At 40.6% G+C, this 18,972-nt stretch overlaps 1 protein-coding gene across 7 annotated transcripts in view; it reads right to left on the bottom strand.

Moving 5' to 3' along the window:
• PLEKHA7 (pleckstrin homology domain containing A7) overlaps positions 1 to 18,972 on the bottom strand; it is a 988,577-nt gene that overhangs the window by 428,620 nt on the left and 540,985 nt on the right. For all 7 annotated transcript variants that reach the window (XM_078681034.1, XM_078681032.1, XM_078681039.1 and 4 more), the window contains one exon: positions 11,020 to 11,103. In XM_078681034.1, the coding sequence (XP_078537160.1) occupies positions 11,020 to 11,103 (84 nt within the window). The remainder of the gene's footprint in view (positions 1 to 11,019; positions 11,104 to 18,972) is intronic.

Consider the following 18,972-nt stretch of genomic DNA (forward strand, 5'->3'; position numbering starts at 1 on the left):
GCTCCTCCGCCATAGCAGAGGAGCCACCACTGAGTACAAGGAGGGGAACAGTTGAAACCCCGCAGTCTATGCCACGAGTGTTCCGACTCCACAAGCCCTACCATTCATGCCTAAATCTTGCATATGCCTTAACCACACATGTGTGTGGTTATGGCAATGCACAGTAGGGCTTGTGAACGGATGGAAGCAGGGAGAGATCTGCGGGGAGGTATGTAGGGCTGGGTTGGGGCACTTTTGTGGGCTGGGGGTTGGTCGGGGTTGTTTTGTGGGCTTGGGGTTGGTCAGGGTTGTTTTAAATGGGGCTAAGGGGGTTGGTCCGGGGTATTTTTATGGGCGGGGGGCTGGGTAGTTTTCTGGGCTGGGGGTGGGTTGGGGTAGTTTTCTGGGCTGGGGTGGATCAGGGTCGTTTACTGTGCAGGGGGTTCTGGTCTAGTCTTTAGGGCTGGTGGTTGGAGGTAATTTTCAGGGCTGGGAGGGATTGGGGCTAGTTTTCAGGGCTGGGGGTAGGGCTAGTTTGCAGGGCTGGGGGGGGTCAGAGGTAGTTTTCAGGACTGTGGAGGTCAGAGTAGATTTTTAAGCCTCAGGGCAGAAGAAGGGGAATAGGTAGTCGGGATCGTTTTTAGGGCTTAGGGGTGGGCGAGGCAGTTCTTAGGGCTTGGTCAGGGCTGGCCAGGGTCAGGTTAAGGAACAGAGTTAAGGGACAGGGTTTTATGCATGAGGGAAGGCAGAGGGCACAGCGTGGGGACTGGGAGGGGGTAGGGGTATCTGCACCTCAGGGCCGGACGGGGGCGGGGGGAATTTGTGCCTTAGGGCGGTGGGGACGGGGGAGGTGACATTAGCCATGCATACCCTTTTCCATGCAGGCCTTTACCATGAAAATTCGTGGTAAAGCAATGTGTGGTTAAGACGCTGTAGTTATTCAGACCTCTTTATTTAGACATGCGGGGTTAGGGATTTCGTTGTTCTGTTATACAACCGCACAAGGAGGCTCCAGCTCAGAGCTCAACAATCACACAACACAATAATGAACGTGCAGCCCAGCTTATCTTCATGAGGAAGAAAGATACTTTAAAACACACTAAAACAAACACTATGTCAACAGAATGCAATTTAGTGCCTTCAGGTGCTATCCATACAGTGCCACACAAATACCCGCTACTTTGCTTTCTCCCCCTGATGCAGGCTCCCCCCCCTGGTGTGCAGTGACCCCCGCAGTTCACAAGTTAATTTCATGAATATAGCTCAATTCCAATTTGTATTACTGCCAAATTGGTGCACTTACTACATAGATCATAGTATTATCACTCACAGTGGATCGTTCCACAATGGATTGTTCCAGTCGGCTGGCTCTTTGGAAAGCTCACACCCGATCAATAGGAGAGGTTGTACGTCTACCGGCAGAGTCTTTGGATTCCTGCTGCGTCCGCTCATTAGTGTATCCACTGGACGCAGCAGTCCTGGATCAGAGTAATCCGCATCTAACCAACTGGGAGCATCTCTACAGTTGGGATCTTGGTAATGGGCTCATGCCAGAGCCGGCAGTACTTGCCAGTCCCAAATCAGGCCCATGGCACTTGCAGGCGCATCTCTTCTGACTTCAGCAGATGTATCCCTGAGTAATCAATCCTTGCAATCCCCGCATGGGCTGATCACTGACGAGAGTCACAGCCACACACAGCTGATCACAAAGCTGGGAAGTTGAGGCCACACGAAAGCCAGCCACAACACTGGGCATTTGCAGCTTCTCATAGGCCAATCAATTAAAAAAGGTATGGTCACACAATCTCCCAAATGGACCTCATCAATTGGGGTCACGATTGTGGTTCTCACCAGCAACCAGTGCGGAGAGGGTGATGACCCACTGACACCGAGGTCCTCAGATAACTCCCCTAACCCCCGTCTTCCACCTTGGCTGCTGGCTCTAGCAGCTGGCACTTTGGCTTCACAACAATTTAATTTTAATTTCTTAAAAAGTTCACAACTTGACGACAATAAGGAAATTAGAGACTGTTTTTTATAATGGATTGCAGGCTTCCATGTATTAATGTGACATAATAAACTGGTGAAGAAGGACTGAAAAAACAAAAATGACATCCACAGGCTGGGAGAAGACTCCCTGCGTGTGGAGATTATTAGTTTTCTTTGTTTTTAGAAGGAAAAAACCTCCTATTTCGAAGGATTATGTCTGAAAAACAAGATTAAATGTTTGGAAGACAGCCATCAAAATCAAATGCAACTGTCAACCATACATTTGTAACTTAAAGGCAACTGCCGTGCTGGTGTTACCTTTCAAGGTACAAAGATGACTGCTGGGCCAGTGGTTATCTCTAAATTTGGCAGGTGGTACTACTTCAGGGATAATGTCATTGTACGGAGTACCATCCATCAAACGCTAAATCAGGCTCATTACACTCAAGCCACATCATGGGTATGTGTAATAATAAACCACGCTCTTTAGTTTGAGTATGGCTGTGTTTAAAGGTTCCATGACACACTTCGCGTCTATTGGGTGTGCATGGTTATGAACTTTTTTTGGGAAGCATAGTAATGCTATTTTGTATGAATGTAAATGAGAGTGAGGTATGGTATAAAACTGCGTTGAAGTTAGTTTTTCGGCGTATCTTGGTTTGACCTTAATGATGAAGTATTAATGTTACATTAATAATTATTGATTAAAAAAGGAGAGAATATTATACTAACCCAGAAAATGATTATCCTCCTTTCCCCCAAAAGCAGCTGTTCTGTACATTGACTACTGCACCGACCTTCACAGTTTCTCCCGGGCACTAACTTATTTCATCAACTTTTAGGTGGAAAGGAAACGTCTTGTTGACGATGGAGTCGCATTTCATAAAACAAGGCTCCCAGTTTGTAGGGCGTCTGGATGTGCGGTTCATAACGTGTTTAGGCTGCAGCTCTACCCCAAAGAATTTGTGAACTTTATAATTCATAATTTGCCAATTCATGCGGAGAACGCCTTGCTCTCCATTCTGGCACCACGCATCATTTCGAAAAAAGAAGGATCAAATTCGAATGCCCTTTTTCATATAAACGCATTAGAAACTAAAAATGGTTTATAATTTTGCAGAAGAGAATGAAATTAATTTCTATAATGTATTGTAGAGGCGAAGCTTAAAAATAGAATTTCGACTGCAGTTCATTAAAGTGAAACTTTTCATCTCTGCGATGGTTTGCAAAGACAAGCTTATCTAGCTCAATAATTCTTTTTCCATTTAGACCGAAAAGCAGGAAAGAAATAGCTCAAACAATTAAGTAACTTCAAAAATACTTTGATGTGTTCGAGATGTCCCACTGTGAACTTTTCAAATAAAACACAAACTCAATGGGGTTTATGACCGACTTTTCATTTCATCATAAAATCGATTTCAAAATTAGCAGTGTTTGCAAGCAAGAAATTAATAATGTAAAAGGTGATGTGAGTGTGAACTGTGTCTTTGCTTAGTAAACCTGGAGCTCTTTTGGAATTATCAGCTGGTAACCCTGAAGGATCCATTGATAACCAGCATACCCAGTAATTTCCTGTTTGCCGATTTAAATGATACATTTACTGTTTGGTGTTAAACACTGTTTTCTAGTTTGTAGATTCTCAAGATCAGAAGCAATCAGAATGCCATTTTTGGAAGGTGTGACAGTATGGAGGATAAAATGAAAATGTTTTGTTTGTAATTGGAGTTCGTCTGTACCCCATACGATTGGCTACAGCAGTCCCCCCAGAGTGTGGCTCTAGTAAATACAAAGTTATTAGAGACCGTGTGTTACTTTGTTTAGTCGGAAATTTCCCCTGTCCTTCCTCACCTGAATAATTACCGCAAGCACTTTACCTTGCATGCTTATTAATTTGACAGAAACACATTTGAGCATCCTGATTCTGATGTACTACAATCCAAGTTTTTGTCACCAATATCTAAATAAAAGTGGAGTACTATTTTGACGTAACTTTTATGAATGAAAGCATTTTTATATATGCTTCCAAATAAAAAGTTTCTCTCCCATACTGAAAGGAGACATTCACATCTTGTTATTGTTTTTTTTTTAAACTCTATTTGCGACTGCATTCTATAACACATTATATAAGTGGTCTTTTCAACATGGTACAGTCTTTTATCTTTTCACCCACAACAGATTAAACAGATTTAGATATCTACTTCACAATACTACTTCTGAAACGTATCGGAGATCACTTAATCATATCCGTTATATAGAACATCTTGTTATTGTTGATGGAGTTTTTTGTGTTAGAATGTTAAAGATAAATTCACACAGATTCTATGGTCACAAGATTGCTTGCTTTGTTACATTTTTACAAAAAAGGATGAATGCCCAAAATGGCTTTCATTCTTCCATCTCGACTGAATATGCTCTCTGATCCATCCCTAACAAAACTCACCTCTCTATGTTACATAATGCCCTCACCCTTTCTGTCTTTGTTATAAATAACTTTCAATATGGACACTCTTTCTGCTCCTTCCCTTGGTAATCTCACCTGCACCTGCTGGTCCATATGATCTTTTTTTTACAGATCCTGTTCCAGCTTCGCTTCTAGTTTCTATTTACACCACATCCCTAGTGTCCCTCATGTCATTCTTTAGACTTTCCAGCTACATTTAAGTTGATAGTTTTCTGATCTTCATTTCTTTTTCATCTCTCTCTACTTAAGTGCACAACGCTATCTCTGACAGTTAATCTATTATTCCAGTTCAATGTCATCTTACTCACTTATTAAATCTGTTTGGGATCCTACCCCCGATGAACCTGAAACGGATGGCAAATTGCAAATGCTTTTAACTTGGAGTGGAGACCGTTCGATGGTTTCTCACCTCTATACATCTCTTCGGTCTACACACTTAGGGAACCTCTTTGGTGTTAGGGCTGGCTGTGAGCAGGACTTAGCAATAGTCCTCTCAGATATCAAATGGGCAACTTCATTAAAATATACGGGGAAAGGTTCTAGAAACGTATCTGTTTGAAATTTTATAATTTAATCAGCTCCATCACACATACTTAGCCCCTACCAGGTTACACAGAATATTTCCTGCAATCATTGACAAGTGTCCTGGATGCGCTGGTACTGATGCCACCTTCATTCATATGGTTTGGTCAAGTGTGGGTATTGGTAATTATTGGGTTAAAATCATAGTTCTCCTCTCCTCTCAGCAGGGACCTGAAGGTAACAACTCTTAGACCCTAAAATCTGTCTCCTGGGCCTTATGTCACAACACAAACATGATCAAATGGACGTAAATTTCTTGATTTAGCACTTAGGATAGCTAAAAGTGCTATAGCAATCAAATGGAAATCAAAACAAGCACCTGAAATTTACAAATAGAGGCCAGGACTCTACAGGCAGGCACAAGCTGAAGATGTCACAATCCCTATTTTTCAGTGGAAAAGACCGATTGGGACACTAGTCTACTGCAGGTGGACCATAATCAGACAACAAAACGCGTTGATCAGAGCCATTTCCTGACATTTACTCTCGTTGTAAGAGAGCATGTGGTTATGAGATCTCCGTCTTCGATTGACTCATCATCACAATTTCAGGATTCTTCTTTCTTTTACTTGTTTACTTACTCTTACTTGTTTACCTACTCTTGCAGCTGACCACCAGCATAAGTACCGGTATGTATGAGTTCTCGCACCTGTTTATGTTACAAGGTATAGTAACAGGTTCATTTGAAATCCTGATCATTATATGGCCCACTACATGTACTTTGTACTCTGTCTGAGCCGCACCTTGTTGTATTTAAAAATAACAAACTGATTTTTTTTTTAAACGTCATATTGGCTACTTCATTCGTCTTAGTTCCCAAAAGAATAAAACACTTTCCTTGCCCATCATTTCTCCTTATGTCAGTCTCCACTTCCCTAAGGATCCTCTTGCTCTTTCTGCTACTACCTAAAATCCTAGTGCATGATTTATTTTCCATTTCCTTCCTTTCCTCCTGTTTACTTTGCCCCTAGCATATGTTGTGACCTCCTGGACAGCAAACTTAAAACCTACGTAACCCTAACTTTCCAGGCAGCATAAATCTTTGTCGCCTCACTCTTCTTTTCTTCCATCTTGAGTATGCTGTACCTACATTTTTAGGCAGCCAGCGTAGTCCCTTAAACCAAAGCAATGCATCTTGTATTATTCCACTATATTCATTTCAAGCTTTACTACCTCACCTAGGCTATTCTAATTTCTTACTTTCTCTGCTGTTTAATATCTATTGCATATCTCCAAATTTGATTTCTTTGTATTGCTCCCGATTTTTATTCCCCAAGCCTCACTTTGCCTTGCCACCAGTGTACCACCCACCATTGTAGCCCACAATATTTCCATACAGCGCTCGCTGTTAACATTTATGTGGTGGTCGCACATTGAATGAGTGCAGATGACAGGGAATTCTACTTTGAATGAGGAGGTGCAGTCACAGACTGTATAAGGAGAGGTTTTGACTTTGCCGGCTCACCAAAAGTAGAAGGCAGCATGCATTGCACTTGTTCCAGTAAAGAGATACATATTAGGGGACAAGCACATTTTGATGTACTGCGTACCGCTGCTTTGATCTTGCTCCGTCAGGTTGTGGATTGACGGGTGTCCAGGACAAGCTTGCCTCAGATTCGTACAGCTAAAGACTCGTACTCCAAGCAACAATTATGTATGTGGGCCGTCAGAGCAAGAGATAAAGACAGATCATACAGGGGAGAGAGACATATGCAGGGAGACTGACATATAGATAGATAGATAGATAGATAGATAGATAGATAGATAGATAGATAGATAGATAGATAGATAGATAGATAGATAGATAGGATGTATTAGAGAGACAAGGAGAAAAAGACATGCATTGCAAAAGATTGAGAGGGGGCATACAATGAGAGACAGAGAAAGAAAAAGAGATGGGTGTTAGTCATCATAGATCTACAATGCAGAAATGAAAGGCACAAGGAGGGTAGTGAGACACAGAAGACTAGCACTGCACAGTAAGAGGTTCATGGTAGTGATGAAAATGGAAAGTGGCTGGGAAGAGGCAGTGGAAAAGTGCTAGAGAAACAGGTAACAAAAACAGTGAGAGAGAAACTAGAGGTGAAAGATGTCTTGAGATCGTGTGTCATGAATGACGAGAGAAGAAGAATGGGGGAATGAAAGACTGCATAGGGGAATGAACAAGTAATGGGAGAAGAAAGTCTCAGAGCTATGGAAAGGAAAGAGAGAAGCAACAGAAAGCAGAGTGTAAACGGAAAGAGACACGAGTAGTAAAGAAAGAAAATAATCGGGATAAGGAAGACCGAAATGAAGAGATAGTGAAAGGAAAGGAAAAGAAGCAGAAAATCAAGAGGAATGAGGGCTAGATTTGCCATTGTGCCACTTTGGTATTTACCCAGTAAGCAGCTGGCTAGGGGATTTTTATCAGAGTGGGGTCCGCTCCTATTACCCAACCGAGCCTCCAAGGCTCTAGCCTAGTTGCAACTTCATGCAGAGTGGGGCTGACTTGAGTAGTTTTTCCCTTGGTTGATTTTGGTTTCATGATCTGCCCTGAAGATCAAGAGGGGTGAAAAAGTATGCATTTTCCTTGGCTAACGTATGTTAATTGTGTCTTATGAGCATACATATCACAGCCAGGGCAATCAGTTGGCCCTGAGAAGATCTAACTTACAGAACATCATCAAATTATGGGGAGGCCTACAGATCAATATAAGTCTTAACACATGGGTTTTCAAGTATTAGCGGCATTTAATTAAACCATCCATGAATTTGTCTTGGAGACTGACTAAAGAAGGTCACTCCATCTGGTTTTCTTGACACTTGGAATCTGTACCTAGTAATAATTTGCTGACCACAAGACCTGCAATGGAAGATATACTTTACAGCTTTGTTAGGAAAAGCCTGGTTCCTTTCTATGCACTGCCTTGCGGGCAAGGCTGAGTTAACTGTATCCTCTCCTTCACCAGGAACTAATGCAGACTGCTCTTAGCTGAAGAGACTGTATGCTACGAAGGCCACGTGTCATTTGCACTGCTGCGTTCTGAAGCTGTGCACTTAGTGATCCAAGGAATTGCCAATTTACAGAAAATCTCTATTTGAGAATTCGAAAAGTGAGATCATGACTTCTAGGGTAACCAGCATTTTTGTGCAGGAAACTCAAGACCTTGAAAATTGTCTTAAGTAAATGTAGTTGAAATAAGCCTAATTTCACTATAATAGAAAGGTGGTTCTTCTTTGACAGTTTATTGTCCATAATCAAACCGAGCTTTTTAATTGTAATGGACAGGATCAGACGTTGCTCAACAGATGCTGTTCACATTTTCTCCAGGCTTGTGTTTGAGAGAATGCAAATCACCATGATTTCTATGTTATTATGGTTTAGATTTTCATTCATCAACTTCCAGAAGCCAGCAACCAAACAGCTGTCTCATCACCTGCTGAAGGCAAGAGCTTGATAATCAGTTGAGAATCATTGGCATAGTTGTAGCGATATATGCCCGAAGGTTTAAACCATGAGTGGACACAGAAATAGCTTAAAAAAGAGAGGCCAGAATGCTGCCATCTGGAGCACACCACAGTTGATTGGGTTCTACGTGGACATAAAGGAACCAAGTCTAATTAACCGGTCAGCAAAAATCGACCTAAAAAAAGACAGCACCACACCAGACAGTAGATACTCAGCAAATCTCTGCACAAAATAGTATGATGGATGGTGTCAAAGGTTGCAGACAGATCTACTTAAATCTGAGTTTTAACACCACCGCCAACCAACAAAAAATGAGAGATCATCAGTAATTACCATAATCACACCCTCCGTTCCACGATGAGGGCGAAACTCAGCTTTCTAATCCTGAAGGACATTATTATCCTCAATGAATGCCTGAAATTGTACTCTCATTGTCTACGTTAGCAGCTTGAGAAGATACAGTTGATAAGCAATAGGTGTTACACATATCTGTAGAGTCTGGTAGGTGTTTTCAAGCTTGTATATAACTACAGCATGTTTAACGTCCTTCTGCACAGTACCACAATCTAAGGAATAATTTCTGCAGTCAGTGCTGGAGTGGCCGAAGGCAAGTACTACATTTCTTTCCATTTTTCAATTTTATTTTTTTGCTGGGGTTATATTTAGTGGAAACACTGATATTTTGCAGTTTTTAATTATATTGAGTAAATTTGCATTAGAGACCTGTAAAACTGATAAAAAACATGTTTTGTATTTACTTCTCTTTGGATAAGTTTGGCTAACATAATGCATTTGTCGCTAGAAATAATATTTTGCCATCTGCAAATCCACCTGTTTAGTACTACATGCAGAGTGAAATTGATGAATAGGGTGTTAAAATATTCTGTAAACAGGTTTTTGGTAGGCTGTTCAGGGAGGACATATCAACTTCACAGGCTGTCCTTTTCCTTTTTTATTTTCAAGAACTCCTCAGGATAGGATAATTAGCTAGCTAGTGTATAATCAAGCGCAAATGCATTAGGCGTATACCTCTCTTATATATAAAATGATTTATGCGCATTTTATCTGTTGCAAAATAATTTGCATTTGCTAGTAAAACTATGAGCATATTCTAAGATACAATAAAAGGCATTTTCAAAGTACCTTGATCTGCCTTACTTTTTTGATGATTTGTGAAATTTTTCAAGTGCATCAAAACAAAACAAATTTTGTGATGAGGTCCCTTGATCCAATTAATGGCAACATAAAAGAAAGGAGGCCCCACTGCATTATTTTAACCCTTTAACCGCGGCTTAAATCCCCCGAGGTGCGGGTGATTTAATGGCGTGGGCGTGGTTCGGACGGCCCCCGGCCGTCCTCCGCACACGCCCACCGTGACGTCGGACAAGGGGTTAAAAGGGGGCCCTCATCCTCTTCAGCCTGCGCAGCTCTCTTGGTCTGTTAAAGGCAACCCTTTACTCTGTTCTTTACTCACTCTTCTTAATGATCATTGAACTTTCTCATCTTTTCCTCTTCCTAGTCATGACTTGCGATGAATAATTTGTATTAATTACTCCCTTCCTTTGTACTAGTTTTCAGTAGTCCTAAAGATTGTTTTCTAAATTATGTACAGGACTCAGGTGACAGTACTATACAAACAAAAAGTAAAATAGTAAAATAAGTTAATTGAAGAAGAAGAAAAGTTTTAGACAATTTGAAATTAAATTAACCAGTATCCAGATCACTAAATCTCAAGAGAAACTATGTTGCTTACAAAATATTCAGCTTTCATAGATAAAGGAAAGCCGTAAAGTTATATTTTTGTGAGGTTCTCAAATTTTACTCTCAACCTACAGCCGCAGAAGGTGACTGTTTTCAGTAAGTTACACTCATACTCTTTTGCCTTCTATAAAATCACTTACACTTTTACTGCAAATTCAACTACTTTTTTCTGGGGAACCCGCGCATGAGCCTGGTAAATGACACTTGCACTAAAGCATGAGCAGCAGACAACTTTAAACTCCTTAGGTACCTAGACGGCAGGATCCTGATGCTGATCACCCTAAGGGTCCAGTTAGCAGTCTTTGTATGGTTTTCGTGGTTTTTATATTGTACAGTAATTTGTTTTATATTGCTACATGAGGTGTACCAAGCGATATTTTAAATGTTAAGTCTATGGTATAACAAGGAAGGGAACTGGAAGAAAACATTTTAGAAAATTCAAATTCAATATATTTAATTTGATTATTTCTTTAAGAATATAATTCGTTATTCTCAAATGGTATGGTTTAAAACTAACACTAACTCGATTAGGTATTTTTAAAAGTATGAATAGTACGGAGAAATTCGATTACATCTTAGCTCTCAAATTCTTACATGCTTTAGATGTTTTCAAAATCAAAAAGCAATCTTTAACTCAATATTGGATTAAGAAGGCAGGGAATATTTGCATGATAATCTCTGCTCAACACAATTCTACTGCTTTGAACTGCGATTTAAAACAAATTTTCCACTTATATTTGTTTTAGCATAAAATGATTCACACATTACACATTGCACAAATGATTAAATCTCCACTTACTCTTCTTGTAAAACAAATTCAAGATTTTCAGGGGATATCTGTCCAGTCACAGGATGTTTAAATGTGGTAGTCCTCTGGTTATGGCTGAAATGAAAAGAAAAAATAAATAAATTGGATGCTTTACTCAGCACAGTTGGTGTAAGGATAAAATAAACTTTTAATACATTTGTACTATGAATGTTTTTGTTAAAACACAATTAACAAATCGGAATTATTACAAATTTTTTTCATATCATTTTGTAGTTTCCGTCATTAGAACGTGACAAACACATGGATCCATGTTACAGGCTGTCATGCTCACAGGGACTAGCAAACTTGTATAAAATCAGAAGTTCAGAAACACGGTGAACATACCGAGTGTAAAAATGCAAAGTGGATGGGACAGGCTGACTAACTATACGCACCGTAACCAGGAGTTGGCGACTGCATGGCAAAATGTTGAATGTAACAATTGAAAATGATAACTGCAAAGGTACGCTTATGTATTGGAACGGGTGTCAATTGGACGAATATGCTCCCATGAAAAAACTCAATAAAGTAATAAAAAAAACAAAAAAAACAGAAACTCAGAACCACTGGTTGAATCTTTTCACACGCCTTTCTGCCCCCTCCTGACTCGACAGGACTCCCCTGGTTTTCATCTTTACAAACTCCATTTATCTCTCCCAGAATTATGGAATACATTGGTGGATGCTTTGCATCCTCGGCAAGGATGTGTTCAGTGAAAGTTACCACGAGTCATCTCGGTTTCCGAACCACACTTTGATCTCTAGTGCTGCCAAATGTTTGTTTCCAATGTTTCCTTCCTGAACAAATTTGAATGTCTGAGGGAGTTAGCTTTATTTTGCCTACTGCACATTGTCAACTAAACTGCGGGCAGGCAGCTATTATTCCAAAACGCTGGCATTAATAAAGAGGACACATTCCTGTACATGCACTCTAATTAATCTATGCCTAAGGCGGCTCGTATTTAACTCTCCCTGGAAATTCACATATTGCTACCCTTTCCATTAAACAAACTAATGATTTTAAGCTGACTCTCGAAATTCTATACATAATGATTTCATTGAAGTGAACAGTGTGAAGAGATGAGTTATCACTGCCAATATGGGATCAGCGACTGCTTCTGGTATGGGTACTTTTAAATGTTTACATATATTAACATCAGTGAGAGCTGAAACAAGTAGTGACATACAAAAGGCAATGGGATCGTACACTGATCGACATAAAAGCAGGCTATTGCTTTCCTTGCAAGCATTACTCTTCCACAGGACAGTGTTCTACCACTTTGTAAATAGGTCCAAATGTATAATTCCCAAACATGCACACACGAAGCAAACTAGCATATAGATGGCAATGACATCAATACAATTAAGCTGCAGTATGGCCGACAAAAGAGCCCTTACTTGTATTGGGCAGATCTAAAAAAAAGAAGATAATTCTAAGAACCTTGTGGAGGAAAATACATTAGAAATAGGGAGCAGGACGGGGCAAAAACAGGGCAGGCGCCTCTCTTGGTTACTGTCACTGGGGATCCAGAAACTGAATAGTTATATGCCCTCTTAGATGGGCGTCCACTCCACAAACAGCATGGAGGATACTCTGCAAAAGCTGAGAGATCATTTGAGTTTTTTACCTTAAGAAAAGTACTCCCTTGTATTCAAGTCGATACGTTTTGATATTCTTCCCAATAGCTCAAGTCATGGCTCGGAAAACTCCCAGCATTAGCATTTTCATGTGCTCCAATAATTAAATAATAAAGGGAAGGAACGAGCATGAATGACAGAAAATCTAAAATCTGTGCCACCAATCACATAACAGATGGTGGGCCCATGTCGAAGACTATTTACTTAATTCTTACATACTCAGAAGTTTTGTAGCAGTGTATATATGTATGCTCTTTAGTGCAAACCTAGGCAAAAGGCAGCAGACTGCTGGCCAAAGACCTGCAGATATTCAATGAGTATTTGGAAAGGAAGCAGGGTTGTAAATGCATTGTGATGTAGTGTTTCTTAAAGAGATGTTTCTTCAACTCTTTCCTAAAGTGGAGCAGCGTTTGGGCAGGTCCTGATGGATACAGGGATGATCTTCCAGATCCTGGGTGCATAGATGGAAAAGTCCTGTTGTCTTTTTTTTTCTTGCACTTCTTAGTCTGCAGTTTGATGGTGTCCTGGTTGCGTGTGTGCCAAGAAACACCAGAGATGGTGAACTTGTCTGAAAGATAAGCAGGAGTGCTGGTTTTGATGCTTCCTAAACAATGCAGCTAGTGTTTACTATGGGGAGCCAATGGAGCTTCATTAAGATGAAGTGATATATTCATATTTCTTCAGGGCCTGGATGTCCCTAGAGAGTGCCAGAGAGCAGTGTGGGAGGAAATGGAGCCCAGCATTACCATCATCCAGATGCGAGAATAAGAAGACTTAAACAGCAGTTCTGAAGTTGCTTCCGGGAAGATATTTTTTGACTTTCTTTAGAAAGGAGAGCTGGTACCAGGACGGCATGTTTTATTTGAGGGTGAGGTTGGTTTGCGGGGTGAATCCAAGTGACTTGGGATGAGAGTGCTAGTGTTTGCAGATGTTCATGTCATTGAGACAGGTTTGTATTTTATCTTGTTTGTTCTTCTTGCTAAATAACAAGAATTCTGTCTTGGTTGGGTTGAAGCTTCAGGTGCATGCTAGTAATGCACGCCAGGATGTTAAGCAAACAATGTTTGACAAGTTGGATGTCTGAAGCAGAGAAGACTTTTGGTATATTGGCGAATCTTAATGCTGTTAACTATGAGTACAGCACCAAGCGGCTCCATGTAAAAGCTGAAGATGACAGGATATTGTATGGATCCCCAAGGACTCCACTGGTGACAGGATTCTTCGGTGCCCTACAGGTACCTGTGTTTTTGCATTTACTGCAGTTAATGATTTGTACTGCAAGAGGTCTGGACATTTAAAGAAATTTAAAAACAGAAAAAGGCAACAATGACTGAGTATGATGAACTGACAATTTATTATTGTGTATCGGAGGTATTTTTGTAATTGCTCAATTAATAGTGATAATAACTACTAAATATGGTGTGAACAAACTAATAGGAGGATGCTCACAACCAATAGCTCAGAGACATATGAGATACAAAACATTGTTGAAGGATTAGCAGTTCAGAATCTAAAACTGCTTAATTCACAGTCCCTTCCTCCGCGGCATCTGTAGGCACCAAATCAAAGTTGATCTATCAAAGTCATCCATAAACTCAACAGTGTACATGTGTGACACTATCCCCACTCACCAGCCAACCAGATAACTCAAATCCTCTGAAACAGGAAGACTAGTTCCATTAGTATCAAAATGAACAAATATGGAAGCAGCACACGCCCCAGAGAAACGGAACCGCCTGAAATCCTTAACCGGACAACAAGATCCCATAATACATTGATAAACACACGCTGTTGGTTCATATTCTCCCATTTGTTTCTGAACTGAATGAATCGCTTGGGTTCTGGAGCATACACATGTTTCAACAACTCAATATAATCAACTTTATTATTCCACTTTTCTAATGTTTCTTGCTTCATTTTGTTGCTGTGGTTCCTTTGTTTACAGTACCATTCCGAATCCTTTTGCTTTTCCCATGCAGCACGCAAAACACCACTTGGGTATACCTTGTCCGCCAACCGATCTATCTATCGTATCAGTCGCCTCCCAACTTTGTCTTTAATTTCACCCTGCTTATGCTCTTCTATCCTTCACCTTAAGAGCATGTTAGGTTATTTGAAATTCCTTTATTTCATTGTATGTCAGCCCACAGATAACTCATTAGATGCATTTAGCACTGGCGAAGCTCCCACAAAATACCAACGCTCCAAAGCTGGTTTAAAACTTCCCACATATTTAAACTAAACATTTCTATTTTGGCTTTTGCAACTTGGAATGCCAATAAGCCCCATCTCGCCAGGACTCGTTTGATGTGCAGCAAATCATGTACAATAGCATTTCTGGTGAATAATTTGGAGACCTGCCGAGCTGAAAACAGGTCTTTCCACATCTTCTGTTAACAACACTCTCGATAAAACCAGGCCCACCTCTGACTGTTTGCCTCTGCGGGTACACAGGTTGCCAGGTTATTTCCTCGCCATGGGATACTGCTGAGCATTGTACACAAGAGTATGAAGACATGGAGTACACAGATTATTTACAATCAAGCAATGTGTCGCACCGAGGTAGATATTTTACCTGGACCTTCATAAAATGCCATCATTGCTCTGGGCAACAGGCTTGACTAGCCCATGTGGTCTTCGGTGAAAATATAAAAGCATCCGATTTAGCATCACATTCTGGGTAATGCATTAAAATGGATGATCACACTTCTGATTGTAATATTTTTTCAAACTGTGTACGGATGTTGCCTACCTGTATTTAAGAAATAATAAAACTGGTTTAAAAATATTTTTCTCAAAGGGTTCATGTTTTGTGATACCAGAGGAAAATGTTTCAAATGTATGTATCCACGAAGAATACCAATCAGAGGCAGGGCAGGCTTTGGCACAGCAAGTGGGATTGCCTCAATCGGCTTGCATTTTGGGATCACCCCCCCCCCCCCCCCCCCCCCGGCGCTGATATGTAGTTTTAGCTTTTACTTTCAATCATCACATGTGGTGTTTGTATTAGCGCAGCACATTGATCTCTTTGGTCACGTACATGAGATTCTTAAGCCATTGCCCCTTACTCTCCCCTCTCCTTCCCAGCCTGCCTGCTGGGTTATGTTTTCACCATGTATGGTCCTTCTGCCTTACCCCACCCACATTGCTATTAAATAGACGTTTAGTTGAGGATCTCTGATGTACCCTTTTGCCTGTTTGTTATAAGCCCTAGGGCACATTTCCCTTTTTTATAACAGCAAACAAATAAATGTGATAAATTCTCCCATGCCTACCGTTACAAAAAGCTAGTAAGGTAAAATGTGAAATATGTTTCCGCCAAAACTCTTTAATCAGGCAGGTGAAATCATTTGGAAACCTTCTTTCTGCTTATCAGGTATTGTTAGGATCAATTGTGCTTAGCACACATTCCTGTGCGTGTTCAGAGGCAACAATTAAGTGTAGCGAGCCCTGAGCTGTCAAGTCCTTCAAGGCGCACCATTTTTAAACGTACTTCGTTCTGATCATAATTAATAAGTCCCGATGCAATACTGCTGTCTAATTACCAGACACTAAATAGCTGGGCAATTCTAGAAAAAAGACTTGATAACAAAGTGTGGGCAGCCACGTGTTGCAAGATGAAATGTAAGAGAGGTCATATTTGATTCTGACACTAAGGATGAAGCTTAGGAAAGAGATTCCTTTCGCAGTGAGACTCAACATATGCAGTGAAATTCATTAGAAAGCTCTGGAATAAGTACTTGCAGAGATCCTGGACATTTTTGTTTTCTTAGCACCCGGTTGGAACGCTTGCCTGTATTTCGCTGTAACCCAATTACTTCTCTACATCTACTTGAAAAATAGTTAAGCCCGGTTTCTGATAAGAAATGCAGGAAAGTAGCAAATGTTACTACTACCAAATTAAATGGTGCTCACTTTGTCAGCTTCAAAAGAATTAAACGCCGAGTCAGCTCTGCTTGCATTGCAACCCACAAGGAGATAAATCTCTGCAGCTTTACATAGAAAAGCATAGGCAAAGCCAATAGCTCTCGCCAATGGTTGTCAATGGTTTTGTGTCATGCTATACAGCACCCCTCGATTACATGTAATTTTGTGTAATTTCACAGACTTTTAGCAGAAATGTTGCACAAAATAAATGAAACATGTCCCAGTTACTTCAAACCTATATCCATTTTTGAGTGCTAATCAGTAGAACAGGCGAGACAAGTGCAGTCGCATCAGTAGCCTGGAAATGCAAATCACATATTCAAATTCTGGGAAGGACAGCTTATCCTTTCATTCCTCCCAGGTCGATACAATAAGTACCACTAAAGTGGGGAATTATAGCACCTATTACTATTTAAGTATACATAAGTAATTCAATCTGTAGTGTAGAATGTAGAAATAATCATTATCGTAAAGTTGTATGCTCCTATTGGCAAGTAGGGTTCCGTTTTATGACAATTTAGATATATTTACATATATTTTGCTTAATGCTTGTGTGTAGCCATTATAAATACGCTAAAATTTGGCATGAAATTAACCAATATGCCAGAAAGTGAATTTGCTTGTAGAGTATCACACTACAATGTGTGCAAGCTGAGCAATCAAGAAACATTTGTTTTGATTTGCAATAAGCAAAAAGGTGGTCGTCTGTCTCAAAACAAGAGCTTTTAAATTGATATTTCCATGTCTTTTGTACAGACCACGTATGACACTTCCTGTTAGCGCTTTAAAGCAATAAGTGCCATTAACAGAACCACTAGACAACAGCTCCTTCCTCATTGGGTAATTCTGCTGTGTTGTGTGATCTGTCACGTCCAGAGTCCTTCGGTGAACGCTATACCCACTAACATTGGCCAGTCAAGAACAAGGGGGAGGCTTCCAGCGAGAAGGGAAGTACAAAAGGTGAAAGCGCCATTGTTAATCATACATGCTTTTTGAGTATGTAGGATGATGTTAACGATGGTACTGCTATGAAGTACTCTATAGTCGTGAAACATGACTCATCAACTAGCAAGAGGAATCTTGTTTGCTGGAGGGGGTACCTAATATCATTGTAAAAAGCCTACAACATGGTCACAAACCATCGAAAGCAATGATCACATGTGAACACGAGGGCAGCTCTCACGTGTAACCTAGGACCAGCCATTGGGTACCACCATGTGCAACATAAAATAGCTTGTGAAATGGCTTCATTCTAAAGAAAGGGCTCTGTAACCCCAGGGCACATTACCCGATAGTGATACTCGGTTTAAATGCCACTGCAAACCGAGTAAAAAACACGGACCAAGTGTTTGTAGTACCACTGCATAGTTTATAGAGAATGCCTACTTGAAAGTGTTTTTTCAAGTCGTGGAGCAGCCACGAGGGGTGCAATGTAAGGGCTTTTAGGCAACTTGTGAAAGTGTGTAGTCAGGGTCAGGCCATGGCTAAGGTTGCCACCTGACTGGTTATCTACCGGCACCACCGGTATCATGTTGCCCCGGCAGGCATGAAAATAAGCAAAATCACCTAAAGACGGTATTTTTAGCCCTTATTTGTACATGCTTCAAACAGCAAATATAAATAGAACAAACTTTTAAATGTGTTCTAGAGCTGAATTAATGATCCTTGACTAATACTTAAACTAAACAAAGATAGACAAAGTCATGTTACCAACGAATGCATACAATTTTGTTTACATTCCTATTTAGAATCAAGTCTGGGCCTTTGCAGACTCTTAAAACAACAACTAATGGCTGGTATTTTCCCATAGAAAGGAGGCAACCACAGTTATGGCAGGGGGGGGGAACTGCACTGATGTGTCTTTTTACAACATGAAAGCATGTAAAACAAAAATGGTGCTGTGAGACATTCAATGGAAATAAAAGTGGCCCAATGAGTATGTGTTTGAACAAGTGCACCATTAAGCATGCTTTCACCCATTTACTGTGTAGTGCAAAAGTCATGTCACATGTTATCATCATAGCACATTCTAAGCAATGCAATAAAAGGTTCTGCTCGAGGCCTCACAATCTGCAACACGAGTAAGCGGATGACTGTCTGCTCACAATAAATATCTGCAGGGTCTAAGAGGTCTCACGGATCCGCAGGACTACCGCTGAAGGAAGATCCTTTTCCTACCTCACTGTAAGGACCTGGGACTCCCTTCCTCTGCATCTCAGGCAATCACCATTATTTCCTCAATTCAGGAAGGACCTCGAGAGCTGGCTCTTCAACTGAACAGCAGATCCTCCCACCCCCCACAGCGCCTTGAAACCCTTACGGGTGACTAGTTGCACTGTACAAATCCCCGATTGATCGATTGATTGAGAGGCAACAGTTC

This window comes from Lissotriton helveticus, chromosome 3_1 (genome assembly GCF_964261635.1).
Source record: "Lissotriton helveticus chromosome 3_1, aLisHel1.1, whole genome shotgun sequence".
Taxonomy (NCBI): Eukaryota; Metazoa; Chordata; class Amphibia; order Caudata; family Salamandridae; genus Lissotriton; species Lissotriton helveticus.